The 17,127-nt window shown below is 37.1% G+C and overlaps 1 protein-coding gene across 2 annotated transcripts in view; it reads left to right on the plus strand.

Moving 5' to 3' along the window:
* The first annotated feature begins 1,300 nt into the window (after positions 1–1,300).
* Positions 1,301–17,127, plus strand: part of LOC129000772 (WD repeat domain phosphoinositide-interacting protein 3-like) — a 33,301-nt gene continuing 17,474 nt past the window's right edge. For both annotated transcript variants that reach the window (XM_054427767.1, XM_054427766.1), the window contains exons 1-7: positions 1,301–1,481; positions 6,673–6,849; positions 10,051–10,233; positions 10,358–10,548; positions 11,557–11,642; positions 14,868–14,975; positions 16,111–16,232. In XM_054427767.1, the coding sequence (XP_054283742.1) occupies positions 1,415–1,481; positions 6,673–6,849; positions 10,051–10,233; positions 10,358–10,548; positions 11,557–11,642; positions 14,868–14,975; positions 16,111–16,232 (934 nt within the window). In that variant the 5' untranslated portion in view covers positions 1,301–1,414. The remainder of the gene's footprint in view (positions 1,482–6,672; positions 6,850–10,050; positions 10,234–10,357; positions 10,549–11,556; positions 11,643–14,867; positions 14,976–16,110; positions 16,233–17,127) is intronic.

Consider the following 17,127-nt stretch of genomic DNA (forward strand, 5'->3'; position numbering starts at 1 on the left):
GCGAGGACTATAGGAGGTTGAGGGCCAAATGGTTCGGATGATACTCAAGCTTGGAGATGTACTTTTTACTGCAGCTCGTAACTTCTTCAGTTAATGCTATTCTGCAGGTACGAATTCTACGTAATTGCTATTCATTTATGTTAACGATTACACTTATTGCATTGAAGCACAGACTTTATGTTAGCTTATACCATGTTACATTCAAAAGCATAAAACCATAGGGGGGCCCAACATAGGTAGAGTTCCCGCAAGGCTCGCGGTACGCTCCGTGACGTAGGCCACGGTCACCTTTAACTCCTTTTGCAGTTAGAGGTGGCCGTGCGTAGGCTCGACGTCATGATTTCATGACGTTCACACTTTCCAGTTCCATTCCTTGTCCATTTTAGTGGTTGGTGCGAACACACAGATGCACAGATTAACAGAAACGCAGACAAGCGGACGGATAAATAAAATGCTAATCTCCGACTCCGACTGGGAGAGCGAGCTGGCGTAGTGGTTAGAGCGTGGGACTCGAATCCCTGAGGTCCCGGGTTCGATCCCCCCCAAGTCACCAATGGATTTGATCTAAGTGATAATGCCGCGACCCCTAGGTCTAGCCTGAAGTAATGTGAAAAACAATCCCAGGCTCCTGCCTAGCGTCCAAGAACAGTAAAAAATCTCCGACTCCGCTATAACACGGCCACCTTTAACTACAGGCCGTGGCCTGGTAGAGTTGGCAACGTCGCAAGTGGTGTTGTTTAGTGACAGACGTCCCATAAGATAACATGACAGACAGGCGACATCAGCTTATTAAATTTATGAAAATATTGAAAATAAAACATACAGAATTGAAAACCGAAACAATATGAATGAAAAATCTGTACATAATAAGCGGGGTCAATATTGTCATAGTCCAGTAACAAAACTTTTGTAAATACACAAATACCATTAGCTGCTTCCTAACAAAACAGCTGTTACAACACCACTTGCGACGTTGCCACTTCGAAGGCCGCGGCCTGGAGTTAAAAGCGGCCGTGCCCACTACCGTGTCATTGGCCGATCTTTTGGGATGTCGATAAACTGGGACCCCACGGTAATCGTGTTCCCTTAAGAGAAGAGATCTACAGCTGCTGACGTCATCGAAGGCTCTTCTATACCTCCATTGAGTATAAACATAACTATGTTTATACTCAATGATACCTCTCTTGAGTAAATACCTTTTTTTCTTCAGGCATTTCTGTTTTTTCATCTCATCTATCTAATGCTGTACGTCATCGTCATCTGTTAGTACATCTATCTATTATTATTTACTACTACTAGTGCGGAAATGTTTGAGATAGTAATCTTACTGCTTTATTTTGCATGCTAAATTGCTTAATGCTGAACTGAAAAGATCATTTTCTTAATCCTGTTGCAGTGGGTAAGGGGTCTTAAAATGAATTTAGGCTCTTCAAACCCATATTCCAATGGATTATTATATGCAGGATTCAATCAAGATCAAGGTATAGTGGTTTAGCCTACATTGTTCTAGAGCATGTGTGAGTTAAGTTTATAGTAAATTGTATCTTTTAAAATGAATACCTCTAATTAATGTTTGGCCATCGATCCTTGATATCGATACCCCCATTGACATTATTGGTCTCTAAACATTGATAGGCCTACCAACAAAATATCCTTGGAGAACTAGGTACCTACTGATATTTCCATAGCATGTAAACATTTGGATAGGCCTACTGATATTTACCTATACTTTCTGTAACAGTGTAACCGTCATATTTTGTAATTAGAAACTCCCCTTGCAAGTAGAAAGGGGGGGGGGGCATAGGGGGTCGGCGATGGTTCCATTGGATTCCTCACCCCAAAACCTTACCTCCTAACCTAAGCTCCTAGGTTAACCTTACCTAGGGTAACCAACCAAACAATATATCGATCGATATTTTCATTCGGTTGTTTGTGCCAACAGATATGGAGGGTACAGTTAACTCCTTGGGCTATGCTAATATCGATTGAAACTATCGAATTGAAAATATTGATTAATAATCAATATTTTTAATTATAGGCGCAATGCACGTGTACCTAGTGTGTGGGCCGATGCCTATCTATTATAAAATGAACACAGAGGATACGCGTCGGTAACCAGACGTGGATTAGGCGTCCGGTAGTGACGTCACCAGGTTGTGGGGTCCCGGAACGCCATTACCACAACGATACGATGTTCGGCCAGCGTTGTTCGTGGTGTAGTGGATAGAGTGCTCGGCTGATATCCAAGAGGTCACTGGTTCGAAACCCATCATCGGTTTCTTTAACTTTTTGTCACAGATTTTGCTTTGAATGTAATTTCTTCTTAACTGTACATCTTTTGTTAGAATTGTTGGCATTTATAATTTTATGTTATGAAGAGAATTGAACCCTCATTTGATTTTTTTTCATTATCAGCAAGTTTGGTTGGTTAGGTTAGGTTATGACAGTAACTGCCACGCCTAATCCACGTCCTGTTACTGGACGCGTATCCTCTGCGTAAAATGAAACTATCATAACCTAACCTAGCCAACCAAACTTGCTGATGGTGGAAAAATCGCATGAAGGTTTACTAATCGAATCGATAGTTTCAATCGATATTAGCATAGCCCAGTTAAGAAACTGTACCCTTGAAAAATCATAAAAACTGCAAAGTGCCGAAAATGCCCGGTCCACTCCTCCACCAAACTAAGATACATAAATAGGCTAACCTAAACTAACCTAACTGGACCTAACCCATGTTTAGGTTAGCAATATGCCGGAAATGACAGATTTTTTTGTTAAACCAAGGTTAGGCTAGGTTAGATTACTCGGTAAAGAAGTTGGCCGGGCATTTTTGACACTTTGCAATTTTTTATGATTTTCAAACTTAATTTTCTGGGTAAAAACGGCATTTACTGAAAAAGAGTTTAAAATCTCATAAATAATAGTAAAATCACATAAAAAGTATAATAAAAATAAGTTAAACGTTGATTTTTAGCATTTTTTGCGATTTTCAAACATGATTTTCAGGGTGAAATAGGAGCTTGCCCCAAAAGTGCTAAATATAAAAAGATTTCATAACTTAATAGGGCAAATTATGAGAAAAAAAAACATTTTTTTCATAGATCGTTAGAAGCCCTAAAGTAAACAAATAGGTACCGGTATGGTCCTAATTTATCTTGTTCACTTTGTATGATCCTGAGGTCTCGGATCGTAGGTTACCTAGCCTGTAGTGCGGAACCCATAACTTAGTTTGACTTTTACCTTTAAGTTGGAACATCAATATTTTGGCATTACCAAGTCAAACTGATGGAATGACTTGCTGTGAACTAAGTTATAGCAACTGTTATGACCCATAAACTAACTTAAATGTAAGCAACAAAAAATAAGGTAGGCCTAATAAAATCAATTGAGTTTTTATTACCTACTAAATAGCGCATTCTGAGTCTGGCTCGCTCGACTATGTTCTTTTTCAATAAAAACTAGGGAACAGCTAGTCCACTATGGGATGTCTATTCCAGTTTCCTACAGTCAATGATATCCTTATTATTCTAAATGGAAAGTTTGTTCCCAATATGGCATTTAGTTTTAACAATTACCCCTACATACCTATATACCATACCCATCAAAACACGTACGTCTGGGTGTGCAAATTTGCAAACTGGCTTTAGTGTTTTTATTCAAGCCATAAAACTTGAAAATGTTGGTTTCATTTGCATTTCTACTAAAATAAAATCTAGCTGTTTACCGTGTAAAAGAGTCTTCTTATAAAGATTATAGGGCTGAAACATTCATATTCAATACCTGGTACAGGTAAAATTGCTTATATCCTATGAAAATATCATAGAATAATATATAAAACTGTTCTCTGTGCAACTATATCCTAAGAGCATTATAATACACTATGATATTGATATATTATGAGTCAATATCATATATCATATAGATAATAGTCTTTTATCTGATGGACATTTCCCAGAACAATTAAAACTATCCCGCATCTGTCCTATTTTCAAGAAAGGAGATAGAGACAAACCCGAAAGCTACAGGCCGATTTCAATAGTTCCGATTCTATCTAAGGTAATTGAAATAGTAGTTTTTGAACAAATTTATGAGTTTCTTGAGAACAATAACCTTTTTTCTACTTCACAATTTGGTTTTCGAAGTGGTAGATCAACTTTAGATGCCATTGATACCTTAGTTTGTGATGTCATTGAAGCCTTTGAGTCAAGGGCCTTTGCTTGGGCCACTCTGTGTGACCTGAGCAAGGCTTTTGACTGTGTGAATCACCAGGATCTTTTGATGAAACTTCAACACTATGGCTTTGGAGATACCGTTCTTCAGTTTCTTAAATCTTATCTCAGTAATCGAAGACAGATTGTCTCTGTTAACGGTGAGATGTCAAATGAGATAATAGTGGATTGCGGAGTGCCTCAGGGGTCCGTACTTGGACCACTCATGTTCTTAATTTCTATTAATGATCTTCCAAGTAACATTTCAAAACCTACTAAATCTATTTTATATGCAGATGATACAACTTTCTTTTCAAAGAGCAGAACAATAATTGAATTAGAACAAATAACCCAAACTGCAATGAGTGATGCCTCAGCATGGTTTCAGTCAAATAATTTTCTTCTGAACAACAATAAAACTCAAAACATTCTTTTCAGTTTAAGACCCACGGATCACGTGTTTCATAATATACAACACAGTGTGAAATTCCTAGGTATGCACATTGATAACCAGCTCAGCTGGGAATCCCATGTAGATTATCTATCAACAAGATTATCTCGCGTTGTTTATCTAATTAGAAGACTGATCTCACTTGTTGACAGTATAGCTATGTAAGAATGTCTTATTTAGCCTTTTTTCAAAGTATTTATCGCTATGGCTTGATATTTTGGGGAAGCAGTTCAGGAATTCAGGATATTTTACTGATTCAGAAAAATATTGTTAGAATTATATGTAATGAACATCCTGATACTCATTGTAAACCTCTTTTTATTAAACTTGAATTCCAAACAGCTATTAATTTGTACATATATGATATCATGGCTTACAGCCTTAAAAAATTGCCCTTTCAAACCTTATGTAATGATATCCATAGACACAATACGAGAAACAATTTAAATATTAAAAGAAGTTTTTTCAGATTAAATTTGACTCTAAAAAGCCACATAGTGATGTCACAGGTAATATATAACAAACTCAGTAAAATTGTTCAATCATATCCAACACACTCAATGTTTTTAAAACAATTTTATAATTGGCTTTTGAAAAATCCCTTTTATTCCCTCTCAGAGTTTTTAGAGAAGAAGAAAATTGTATTTTAGCTTGTAAGCTTTATATTTTATGACCTTATGACTAGTTATATTCTTGACTGTTGCTAATACATGTATAATGTCAATGGCAAATAAAGATTTCTATTCTATTCTATTCTATTCTATTCTATTCTATTCTATTCTATTCTATTCTATTTAACCCACACAATTCTTTAAACTTTAATGTTGAAGTATGGCTATGACGTTTCTGTTTTATGACAAATTTTTGTCTTCCAATGATCAAGCTAAGTAATAAGCTATTAATCTTAGCCTACTGACATTTCTGCAAGTAATGTGGTGTCTACTCTTAAGAATTCCATTATAATGACCTCAACTTATTATTTACAGTAATTCAAATAGACCAGTGCATTGGCAGCTACAGCTATCTTATAGCTATTTTTTTTAATATTTCATTTTATTCGTTCAGTAATAATGTCAAGGACCTTGAAGTACCATACTAGTCCCCCAACATTATTTTCACCCCATCTTATCCTTTACCCTGACTGACATCTTCTACTCCTTTGGCGGTTGACATTACTGCAATGTCTTTTAAAAAGAGACTAATTTCTTTATTTTTAAAAACTCCTATCTATCCCTATATATTAGGTCTCCAATACAATATCTATACTATATGTAGCTATCTCCTATACACTTACATATTAGGCTTATAATAGGTCATAGTTGTTTCTCAGAAGTCAGCCCTACCGATCATCGCCAAGTTTTTAAGGTAAATGTTATGTCTCTCAGGAAAATATGTTATTATCGTCTAAATTCGGAAAATTTAGACAAAATTTACCTGCCTCAAATATTTTGTTCTTTCTTTCAAAGAATTGCAGCTTTTATAATGCACACTCTTCCAGTGCAATTAATTAAAGCTACCGGTACAATTAATTCTTCACTTCTGTAGCTTTTTGCTCAAACAAGATGTGACTGTGAGTAACAGTTAACAGCGTAGTTCCCTTAGTTAAAGTGCTACTGCTTAGTTAAATTGTTACTCTTTTTCTCAAAATTTGTCCACTGCTAGATAAAACTTTTATCACATAAAATGTTTTAGAGCTCTACCAATCTAGGGTTATTTGAATAAAGAATGTATAAAATGGATCACGGTTAAGATTTTGTATGTCCTTTGTATTTGGCTATAACTTAGTCTTTTAAGTAGACAAGACACCTTATTTGCAGAAAATCTTATTGCATTTTGAATAGACTTATGCGTTCGGTACGTACAGTTTTCCCAACCCCTGATTGTGTTGAATGAAAATGGATCAAAATTACTCAACACGTACTTTTTACTTAATTTGTAAAACTCAAGCAATGTTTAGAGTTAAAATCAACATACATTTTGACAAATCTCTTACAGCTTTTATTGTTTTAGGATGTTTTGCCTGTGGAATGGAGAATGGTTTTCGTGTATACAACTGTGACCCAGTAAGAGATAAAGAAAGACACGACTTTCCAGATGGAGGCTTGGGTTATGTTGAGATGCTTTTCCGTTGCAATTATCTGGGACTTGTCGGAGGTGGAAAGGTGCCAAAATATCCACCAAATGCAGGTTAGTATAACTTAGATATAACTTGTGGTTTTAGTTAGGTGCAACCTAGGCCTATATAATATAGGTAATATATAATACAATATAATATATATTCACATTAAAGCTTTATTCTTATTTTCATGGCCTCTGAATTGTCTGAATAAACTAATATAGGTTTAGTTTATCTGTTTGCTGTTGAAACGATCTACTTTTGTGTGTGCTAACTTTTCTAAAAGCACGAAACGGCTGTAGTTGCCATAGTACCACCTGAGGATCGTTTTGACAGCAAACAGGTAATCTGAACCTATATTAGTTTCTTTTAGGCATAGCCTACTCCGGTTTTTTACCCAATGTAACTAATAATGTTGCCCATTGTTAATCTCACTACCAAATTGTAACCAACCGGAACTTTATAAACTAAATTCAAAATCTTCTAGTACTGTCAATTTTTGGCATTTTATTAAGTTAAACTGTGAATATAACTATAATTCTGTTTTTAGCAAATTTCCCATATAGGGAATAAGCTATTACCATAGTACTCGTGGTAGACCTGGATCCGGGACCGATTTACTTTTTCGTTTTGAGGTCCCTAGAGGCCAAAAACACCATCCGTTCAAATTTATATAGAGCCTATATATATGAATGTATGTATATATTGCGAGTCCCATGCCTCTCTTAAAATAAGGTCTTTTAAAAGTTACACTCCCTTAGCTATTGTGGAGCTAGGTAAAAGACTGCTACAGGTGTGACTAAACGTGTAATAAAACAAATAAATTTAGAAAACAAAGAAGTACAAAGGGTGACGCCAAATAAGAACTTTGAAAAAACAAAGATTAACAAGAGTAAGAAAAGATTTACAACGGTAATTTGTAAGTAAAAAAAATTGAAAATTTAAAAGATTGAGTTAGTAACAAATTATGTGACTTTGATTGTTTTACATCTTTATAAATTTAGTTACATTTTTTTACATAGCCTAAGCCAATGGTCCCTGAAGCACACACACACTCCGATCTCCATACAGCCTGCGGTAATCTCCTCGATTTTTCCTCCCAGGTCCTCCAACTCCAAGACTCGTCACCCCTCCATCTTCTTCATTAGACCATCTCATTGGCTGATTACCCATAGGGTGTGTGGCTTATAGGTTATAGCTATTTCTCAGAAGTCAGCCCTACCGGTCATCGCCTAGCTCGTGTCAGCTGGAAAAGGAATTTGAAAATCAATGCTCATGCTACTGTTCAACTCTGTTCACACCAACTGGCCGACTAAGTGTAATGTGAACAAAGTGTCTCTGTAGATGATCACCGTGGGTACAGCCTGAACCCTGTACCGTACAGGGTTAATCCCCTTTCTTAAACCCCCCTGGTTAAAACGTTAACCTACCACCGGTTGACAATAAAAATGAGAAAACAACTGAAGGAGGTACGCGAAAACATCAATCGCGATGGTTGGAATCGAACGTATATCTTGATGTACGTTCCGACTCTTATTCCCCCCTTCCTGCGCCACGACGCGATTTTGAGGATCGGCACAGAAGTTGCTTTTTTTGCGACCCTTCCAGCGACACGGTAGAATGAGCTGGTGGTGTATAGCTTATAGTGACTCACGTCTTATTTCGCCCCTTCGAGTCTTCTTAAGTTAATTAATTGTTTCATCTATTTTAAATTTATACTACTAGTCTCTTTGAGGCGTTTGAGGTTTTGTGATGAGATTTATTTTAATATTAAGTACCTATGTGGATGAAATATGCTGAAATTATGAGCAGGGCCGTATTTAGAGTCTATGAGGCCCCCGGCGGCTCTTACCAGAGAAGCCCCTCTCTATATTCTGATTCTTCGAAGGTTAGAACTTAAGGGTTTAGAAATATGCGTGGTATTGCTTCAACTTGATGAATTGACTTTTTGTTTCTAACAATCTGATAAACATAAAGGCCTAGGAGACTAGCTAATAAATAAGCCTATTAATTTCTTGCGCGAGCGCTGAGACGTCATCTTAGTCTCCTCCGATCATGGCGGAACATGAACAACTCATGTGGCGGCGAAGAAATGGTGAACATCTTGCGCGATCGGTGAGTCATCTTTGTCTTCTCCGATCACGGTGAAATCATTAACGTGATGGCCGCGGAGAAATAGTTAGCATCTTGCGCGGGCGCACCTCACTTTTGGGATGGTTTTAATGTTGGGTTTTTTCAAACAATTGACTATTAAATCACTTTTTTATGTTGGAGTTAACGGATTTTTCTTTAATGATAATGTGGTTAGGTGAGTCATAGCAGTGAAATTCACAGGGACTTTTTAGGTCTGAAATGTCTGTATCATTTAATAAATAAAGTGCACACATTGATGACTTGGAATATTGTAAATTGTGTCTTGGGATCAAGCAAAGGTTAGAATTGCGTTTGTTGCAGAAATCATTGTTTTCGGTCTCTACGTTGCAAGTTGAAGTTTTTGTTTTAATTACTACAATTTTAGTCTCCGTTATTTGGCAAATTTTGCCATCCCACATTAGAGGAATAGGGTTATACTTATAAGTGTATGATTTGTATTGCAAATTACTTTTTTGTAAGGGAATTTTGATTTGTAAAATTATATTTTTGTTTTCATAGTGACATTTGCAAATAGGAATATTGTAGTAGGATTCAAGTTTCGTTACTGAATGGCAGTGGTTATTTACTTATTTTAATTTGAAGCCTCGCTAAATCTTGCTCAAAGTTAGAGGTGGTCAAATAGATTTGGGGGTTTTGTTGTTTTGGCAGTCTTGTTCTATTTTATAAAGTTGGTTATGATACAAATTTAGGTAAATGTATAGCCAAGTTTCTTGTGTGTACTTAGCTAGTTTAAAATCAAAATGTTCAGAAGTTTCATTTAAGTTTGATTTAAAATTTCTGTAATGATTTTGAAATTTTTCATGGAGCTTTGATAGCTCTTTGTGGATATTTGAAGAGAAATTGTTTAATTTGGTTTCGGCTGTTGTAAAATCTCTGGTGTTCATCTTTCACAAAATCTAACAGAGAATTTAGTTTGTCATTAACTTATACTTCATTTTCCGCAAGATCATGATGATTTGTCATGGTAGCTACATTACAACACCATCCTAAACCTCTTCCAACAAATTTGGGCGTTCTGTATTCATGATGGGTAGGACTATTTTGTTTACCTTCTGTGAAGGCTGTTGTGTTTTAAAAGAGTTTGTTTAATAGGTTCTCTGAATTTTTATTGTTCCTAGTGATGGTGTGGGATGACCTCAAGAAGCAGCCTGTGATATCGCTAGAATTCAGTTCGCGCGTGCTGGGAGTAAGATTGAGACGAGATCGTATCGTCGTCGTCCTTGAAGGTGTTATCAAAGTCTACACGTTTATCCAGGAACCAAAACCACTCCATGTGTTTGAGACCCACCCTAACCCTAGAGGTATGTCAACTGAAAAAACTATTTCTTTGAGTTTTCTGTTTTACTCTAGATCAGTAGGTAAATAAAATGAATCTAAACTTTTAATTTTATCCTTAAATTTACCTAAATCTTGTTGTATTGGTAGGCCTGTGCGTCCTGTGTCCCAACAGTAACAACTCGCTGCTGGCATTCCCCGGCCGCAAGAGTGGCTACATACAATTAATACACCTGGCTGAGGCAGAGCGGCCGCCCCTGGACATAGCTGCTCATACGTCACCACTCACCTGCCTGGCTCTCAATCTGCAAGGCACACGGATAGCCTCCGCCAGTGAGAAAGTATGCAAAGTTGTATATGTTCAGTTAGTTTAATTCATTTTTAACTTTACAAACTTATTTTTACGTTAAAAAGTTACCAAATAGTTTGCAAAATTGTTGAAGAAACAAAATGGGCTACCGAAAATCTTCTCACCCCTATCTCAGGTCCATATTATTAGAAGGGGTAACAATATCTTTTATGTGACAAGTTAAACCAGCAATACACAAAGTCTAAAAAACCTAGCAAATTTTTGTGTTAATTCAATCTTAAAAAGCTATCCAAAACTTCCTTTGTTTTGTTTGTATTATATCAGTTTGGTACAAAAAATAGTAAACATAACCATTGACTATCCAACACAAGTAGACTTCTCATCCAATTCTAAACTTTGAAGCCCTTTTTCGTGTTTAGTTCATGTTGATGACACTGATCCCTGGTATCGATGAAATTTTATTCATATTATTTTAGGGTTAATTTCATGATTTATTTATCCTTTACTGGTTGGTTATATAATTAGGGGACCAGTTATCGTTTTTGATAGATTGTTTCTCAGTAGCTGGTGCTACCTTGTGTGAACTTTGGATTATTTTAGCAATTTCTTAACATCATTTAGCTGTTTAAATTTCAAAAGCATACAAAAATATTCTATGGTTCACTACAAAACAGGATTTTTTTAGCAGGCTTACATGATTCAGAAAGAATTCAAACTGGCCCTAGGTAAAGAGATTATTTCAACTCCCTTCCTTCATTGAAAATGCTGTCAGTGACAGTAAAATATTCTAATGTTTGAAGTAATGTAGGCTAATGCAAAGTTTTGTGTTTCTTAATGCCAGTTAGGACTCTTTCGCATACTCGTAAGCCTGCTATCCTCACAAACTACTCTAAAAACCTAGGCCCCTGTGCTCTATCTATTCTTTCTATCTGGCCACTATTATAGTTATTATTTTGTTCATCTGTTGTAAGACTCATGTTAATTTTTGTCTTCTAGTGAGTACCCTTGACGAAGATTGCTCACAATGTCGTGTTTTCAGGGGACGTTGATCCGCGTGTTTGACACTGTGAAGGGTCACATGTTGTATGAGTTGAGGAGAGGAGCCAACACAGCTCAGATATACTGGTGAGCTACTAGACAATATTGACTTATTAGTGGCCTAATCAAATACAAAATATCTTCATCAATTCACTGACTTTGCTGTCTGAGCTTAGTTTAGGTACTGTATAATTTACTCAGTATCATTTTATGGGCTCTCTGTTTCAGACATCATTTTTACTGTATTTTTTATTACATTTATTTGTGAACGAGCGAACATAATGTTCTGTTTAAAGTAAGTTTTTTAAGTATTTTCTACAGAATTCAAGGATAATATTTAGTTGAATTAATTATATTTTGCTGTGTGTTGAGCGGTTGCTGTAAAAAAAAAACATTTTTTTTTTGTTAAAGGGTGAATTACTTAACTGTCAATAATATTTCATCATCGTAAAACAAAATCATTTACAGTACTGCCAAATTGTCCTGTCTGTTTTAGGGTGGCCGAGGGCCTGGTTTTGAGCCAGCCAGATTTATGTTATTTTTGAGAAAAATAGATTTAGCCTAATAGATTTTGATTAATAACTATTGTCTTCTGTGAGTGTTTAAAAATCTTACATAAGATTTCAAGTCTATTAACTTGTTTGCCTTACTGTTTGACACATTTTAGTTCTCCTCAATGTTGCATTTAAAAACAGACATACCCAATTCAACAAAATTAAGAACAGCGTTAAAAAAATTGATAGTGTATTCAGTACTTCATCACTTTCATACTCTTATACTTCAACTAAATTTTAATGATTCACTCAATGCAGTATTATAGTTTAAAGCCTCAGGGGTTTTTGTGTAATAACAGTGAAAAACCATCTTAAAACAGATAATTTCTCTTGGGTCATATAATCTTATGTAGCTTCCATGAGAAAATGTTTCTAGGGTACTGTGACCTTGGCTTAAACATAACATCTATTAATATTCCCCAAAGCAGAATGGTTCCTACGTGTCTGCAACGGCCTGTGAAAACCTCAAAATGTGTCCGCAAGCGCTAAAACTAAAAAGCTAAATAATTACTTATATACCGGTATATATATATATATATATATATATATATATTCACTCTTTAGGGCTACTAGTAATATAGTTAAATAAAATAAGTAAATTTCAATAACTTGTATAGCCTACTTTTAAAACAAAAAACTAAAAAACTATTAAGGGGTAGGCATAATCAGGTTATTTAAATTTACTTTTTTTTAAATACGTATATATATACTGTACACATACCTTAACAAGTGTTAACAAGGTCTTCAGAAGTAAAACTTTAAATGTACTATAGTTTCTTTATATAAACACACTAGGGATGGACGGGATTGAAATTTTAGTTCGGGACGGGATTTTTATTTCCTTCCCGATTTTCGGGACGGGATGGGACAGGATTTTTTTCTGTGCATAAAAAAAGTACTGTATTGCAGTTACCAAAAAAGACATACGAAATCAATTTTTACCATTTGTGGCACTGATCTATAAAAACCAAAAAATGGGTAACAATTTACAGGTAGCCTACCTATAGAAACTTGTGACTCGCGGGTCACGGGGTGATCGTCTGTAGAACTCACGGTCACGGCGTGATCGTCGTCATGACTCGCGGTCACGGCGCGATCGTCGTCATGACTCGCGGTCACGGCGCGATCGTCGGTATGACTCCGCGGTCACGGGGTTATCGTCGGTATGACTCCACGGTCACGGCGCGATCGTCGGTATGACTCCGCGGTCACGGGGTTATCGTCGGTATGACCACGGTCACGGCGCGATCGTCGGTATGACTCCGCGGTCACGGGGTTATCGTCGGTATGACTCCACGGTCACGGTGCGATCGTCGTCATGACTTGCGGTCACGGCGCGATCGTCGGTATGACTCGCGGTCACGGCTCGATCGTCAGCATGACTCCGCCATCACGGCATGATCGTCAGTATGACTCCGCGCTCACGGCGCGATCATCGGTAGGACTCTGCGGTCACGGCGCGATCGTCGGTAGGACTCCGCGGTCATGGCGCGATCGTCGGTATGACTCGCGGTCACGGCGCGATCGTCGGTAGGACTCCGCGGTCACGTCGTGATCGTCGGTATGACTCGCCATCATGGCATGACCGTCAGTATGACTCCGCGGTAACGGCGCGATCGTCGGTAGGACTCCGCGGTCACGGCGCGATCGTCGGTATGACTCGCGGTCACGGCGTGATCGTCGGTATGACTCGTGGTCACAGCGTGATCGTCGGTAGGACTTCGCGGTCACGGCGCGATCGTCGTTATGACTCCGCGGTCACGGCGTGACTGTCGGTATGACTCCGCGGTCACAGCCCGATTGTCGTTATGACTCGCGTTCACAGTGTGATCGTCGGTCCAATAATCGCGGCCACGGCGCGATCGTCGTTATGACTCCGTAAATGTGTCCGCAGGCCCGTGTTTCTCGGCGTTTCGTGTCCACGACAATGTCGCAGCGTCGCTCGTTGTTCTGCTTTGGGGTTAATATTAATATTTGAGCTGATTATACAGCAGTGGCGGCTGGTGACCATTTATTTCCGGGAGGTTCACAAGCCTTGTGGAAGGGAAAATGATGACGTGGAGGGGTTAGTATGGGTTATAAAGATGACTTTTCTGAATTAAAATTATTATTCAGAACTTTCTAAAATAATAGTACACAATTTTGCTGTTTTAAGAACTATAAATGAACACCATAATTATTCTAAAACATGAATACTGCTGGTTACTTTTCAACATTTCATAGCCCTAACACTTTATTTTAAACAGACAACTACTGACACTGACTGAAGTAGTGTAGTGAGTGACTCAGTGAACTAGTGAAGTGAAGTGACAGATCAACAAGTGACTAATACATTTCACGTGTGCATCTACCAGCCAATGAGAGCGCTCAGAGAGCTGCTTCTAAGGCAGCTTCCCATAAGCTTTGCAGGGATTGAAGCGATCTCCCCTCCACCGGCACGAAATTGAACCGTCCATGTGTATGGCAAGGCAGGAGCTGCGCAGCCGGCAGCTCAGCTCCGAGTGTTTAAGCTTACTGCCGCCCTCAGATTGCAGACGCTACAGTTACGCCGACGTATCTTGTTTTGGTGTTTCTTGTTAAAACTTACTAATTAATATACCATACTGAGTATAAACAGGTGTTATCATTGTTGTTTGTGTTCTATTTCATTGGGGGTTTACATGCTCATATGCTCCTATGGACGAGTCGCCACTGTTATACAGGTTACAATTTATTGGTATTGATAATTTAAAGTCTCACATTGCTGTGTATTTTCCAGTATTAACTTCAACCATGATTCAACAAGACTCTGTGTGTCCAGTGATCATGGGACAGTTCATGTTTTTTCTGTTGACGATCAAAACCAGAAGCTTAATAAACAATCTAGGTAAGTTTGATGATTTGTGAGTTATATAATTTTAAGGCACCGATAAGATGTCACAGAACGTGATTTGACTTGATAGGAGTGTAGATTTTTACATTGTTTTCAGCTTTTATGACAATACCCATTGTCGCATATGGGTGGGAACGAGCTAGAAAAGTGGTGGAAGAAGTAAAGAACACGGTGCTTGATTTGATTTGTCTAAAATAAACTCGCTTGCTTATCCAAGATTGCAATATTGGAGCTTGTTGGAGATCTTAATTTAAGGACAAGCATCATACTTGTTTTGTAAAGACCGATGAAACAAGGAGCCACTAAATGATTGGGGATTGCAATCAAAAAATTAGGGCTGCCCTAAAATTACTAATATGTTTGGAGCTGTACCTATTAAAACTAATTAATTCTATTTCATTTACAAATTTCAATGTTCTGACACCTAATTATGGCAAGGTCGGGGTGAGGTCAAATAAAATGGAACATATAAAACACTGTAAAAATGACAATACATAATTTTTAATACATGTTAACTTTAAAACGATAAAGGTTTAATAATTATGTAAACATAACTAAACAATGCCAGATTTTTAAGCTATCACCATAAATTAAAATACAAATAAAAAAGTAAAATCACCTTTGAAACAGTTAATTATGAGATAGCGATACACACAGACTCAGCCGTGGGTCTTTGTACTTTATTTGAAGAGTGGTAAAGAGCCGTACCGCTAACTATGGTATATTTAAAACATTAATTTTTTATTTATTTATAAAAGTATTTTTTATTTTTTCATAGCACGTATTTAACACATCATCCAACCAAAATAACGGTGATAAAAGATAAATCCGTGGCGATAAATCTGTGGCCTATTTCTCTGTACTAGCATGAAAAGAACAAAATATGTGTTGTGTGCAATCCCTAATTAAACTCACTAATGCCGTCAACTTTCACCCAAGCCGAACACGGTTTATTTAAGGTGGGCCTCTCTCTCTGGCTAAGGAAGCTTACATTTGCACACCAACAAGAATCACCCACGTACTTAGAAAGATCTCAGAGCTACTCTCAAGCTAGATCATGTCATGTAAGTCAGTGTAATGTTTTAGTCAACTTAGCTCCTGTATTCAATTTTACTTATCTGTGTTTCAGCCTTGCGTCAGCTACATTTTTACCCAAGTACTTTGCCAGTCGCTGGAGCTTCTGTAAGTTCCAAGTGCCCGGTGGTCCACAGTGTATATGCGCCTTCGGAGCCGAAAATAACTCTGTTATAGGTAACCACATCATTATTTTTCATGATATGTTGTAATTTCTTAAATTTTCAGAGTCTTCATGTGGATTTTTTCAAGTTCAAATATATTTATTCATAGTATTACATATGATTTTTTCGGCAAAGTCCAATTGATTCGAAAAAGTATCAACAAAATTTACAGTAGGTATATTAATTTTTTTTAAAGTACAAAACAATTATGATTACTAGTTCTAAGGTGGTTTGTGGCTGCCTGGCACTTATATTAAAACAGAGTATTTGGCAGCAAGACTTAACTCTGAATACATAAAATGAACAAGTAGGAATGAAAATGCCCTATATGGTGTGGTTAATCAGCATGCCAGGTCGCCAGACCTTATGTCCACTGGACTATTTTGTGTGGCTACGTGGATTACTTTGGTCTACTCATCTTTAGTGGACAATAATCAGGAAATTCACAACCGAATAATGAAAAAATATGTGCTAGTCAGAGGAACGTATTCTTTAAAGTTACTGTGGTGCCACGTGCAAACAACCTTGGCCTCACAACAACCTGTATCTGGGAAAATGGAAGATATTTTGAAAAAAAAACTCAAGTAATTGGCATCAAGTAAAAGGCTGCTTTTTTTAAACGTTAAGGAACAGTATTGAAGTTACTGTATTTAGGTTTTGTTTAGTATTGTGTGTTTTACAATTGACTATTAGTTTGTGTGTAAATAGCTAAAAATAAGTATTTTTGAGGTGTTCAAAATTATTTTAGAAATGAAAGATCACTTGGCTGTTTTATTTTCCATTTGCATGAGTTTAAGCACTGGTACACTTTACTTTGTTTAGTTTTGGGTTTTCGGTGAACATATTGATAACATTTAAAGTTAAGTATCTACATTATTTTAGTAGAAGCATTTCCTTATGCTTAAAAA

The sequence above is a fragment of the Macrosteles quadrilineatus genome, unplaced genomic scaffold (genome assembly GCF_028750875.1).
Source record: "Macrosteles quadrilineatus isolate MER2022 unplaced genomic scaffold, UCM_ALF_1.0 Scaffold_8__2_contigs__length_117827958, whole genome shotgun sequence".
Lineage (NCBI taxonomy): Eukaryota > Metazoa > Arthropoda > Insecta > Hemiptera > Cicadellidae > Macrosteles > Macrosteles quadrilineatus.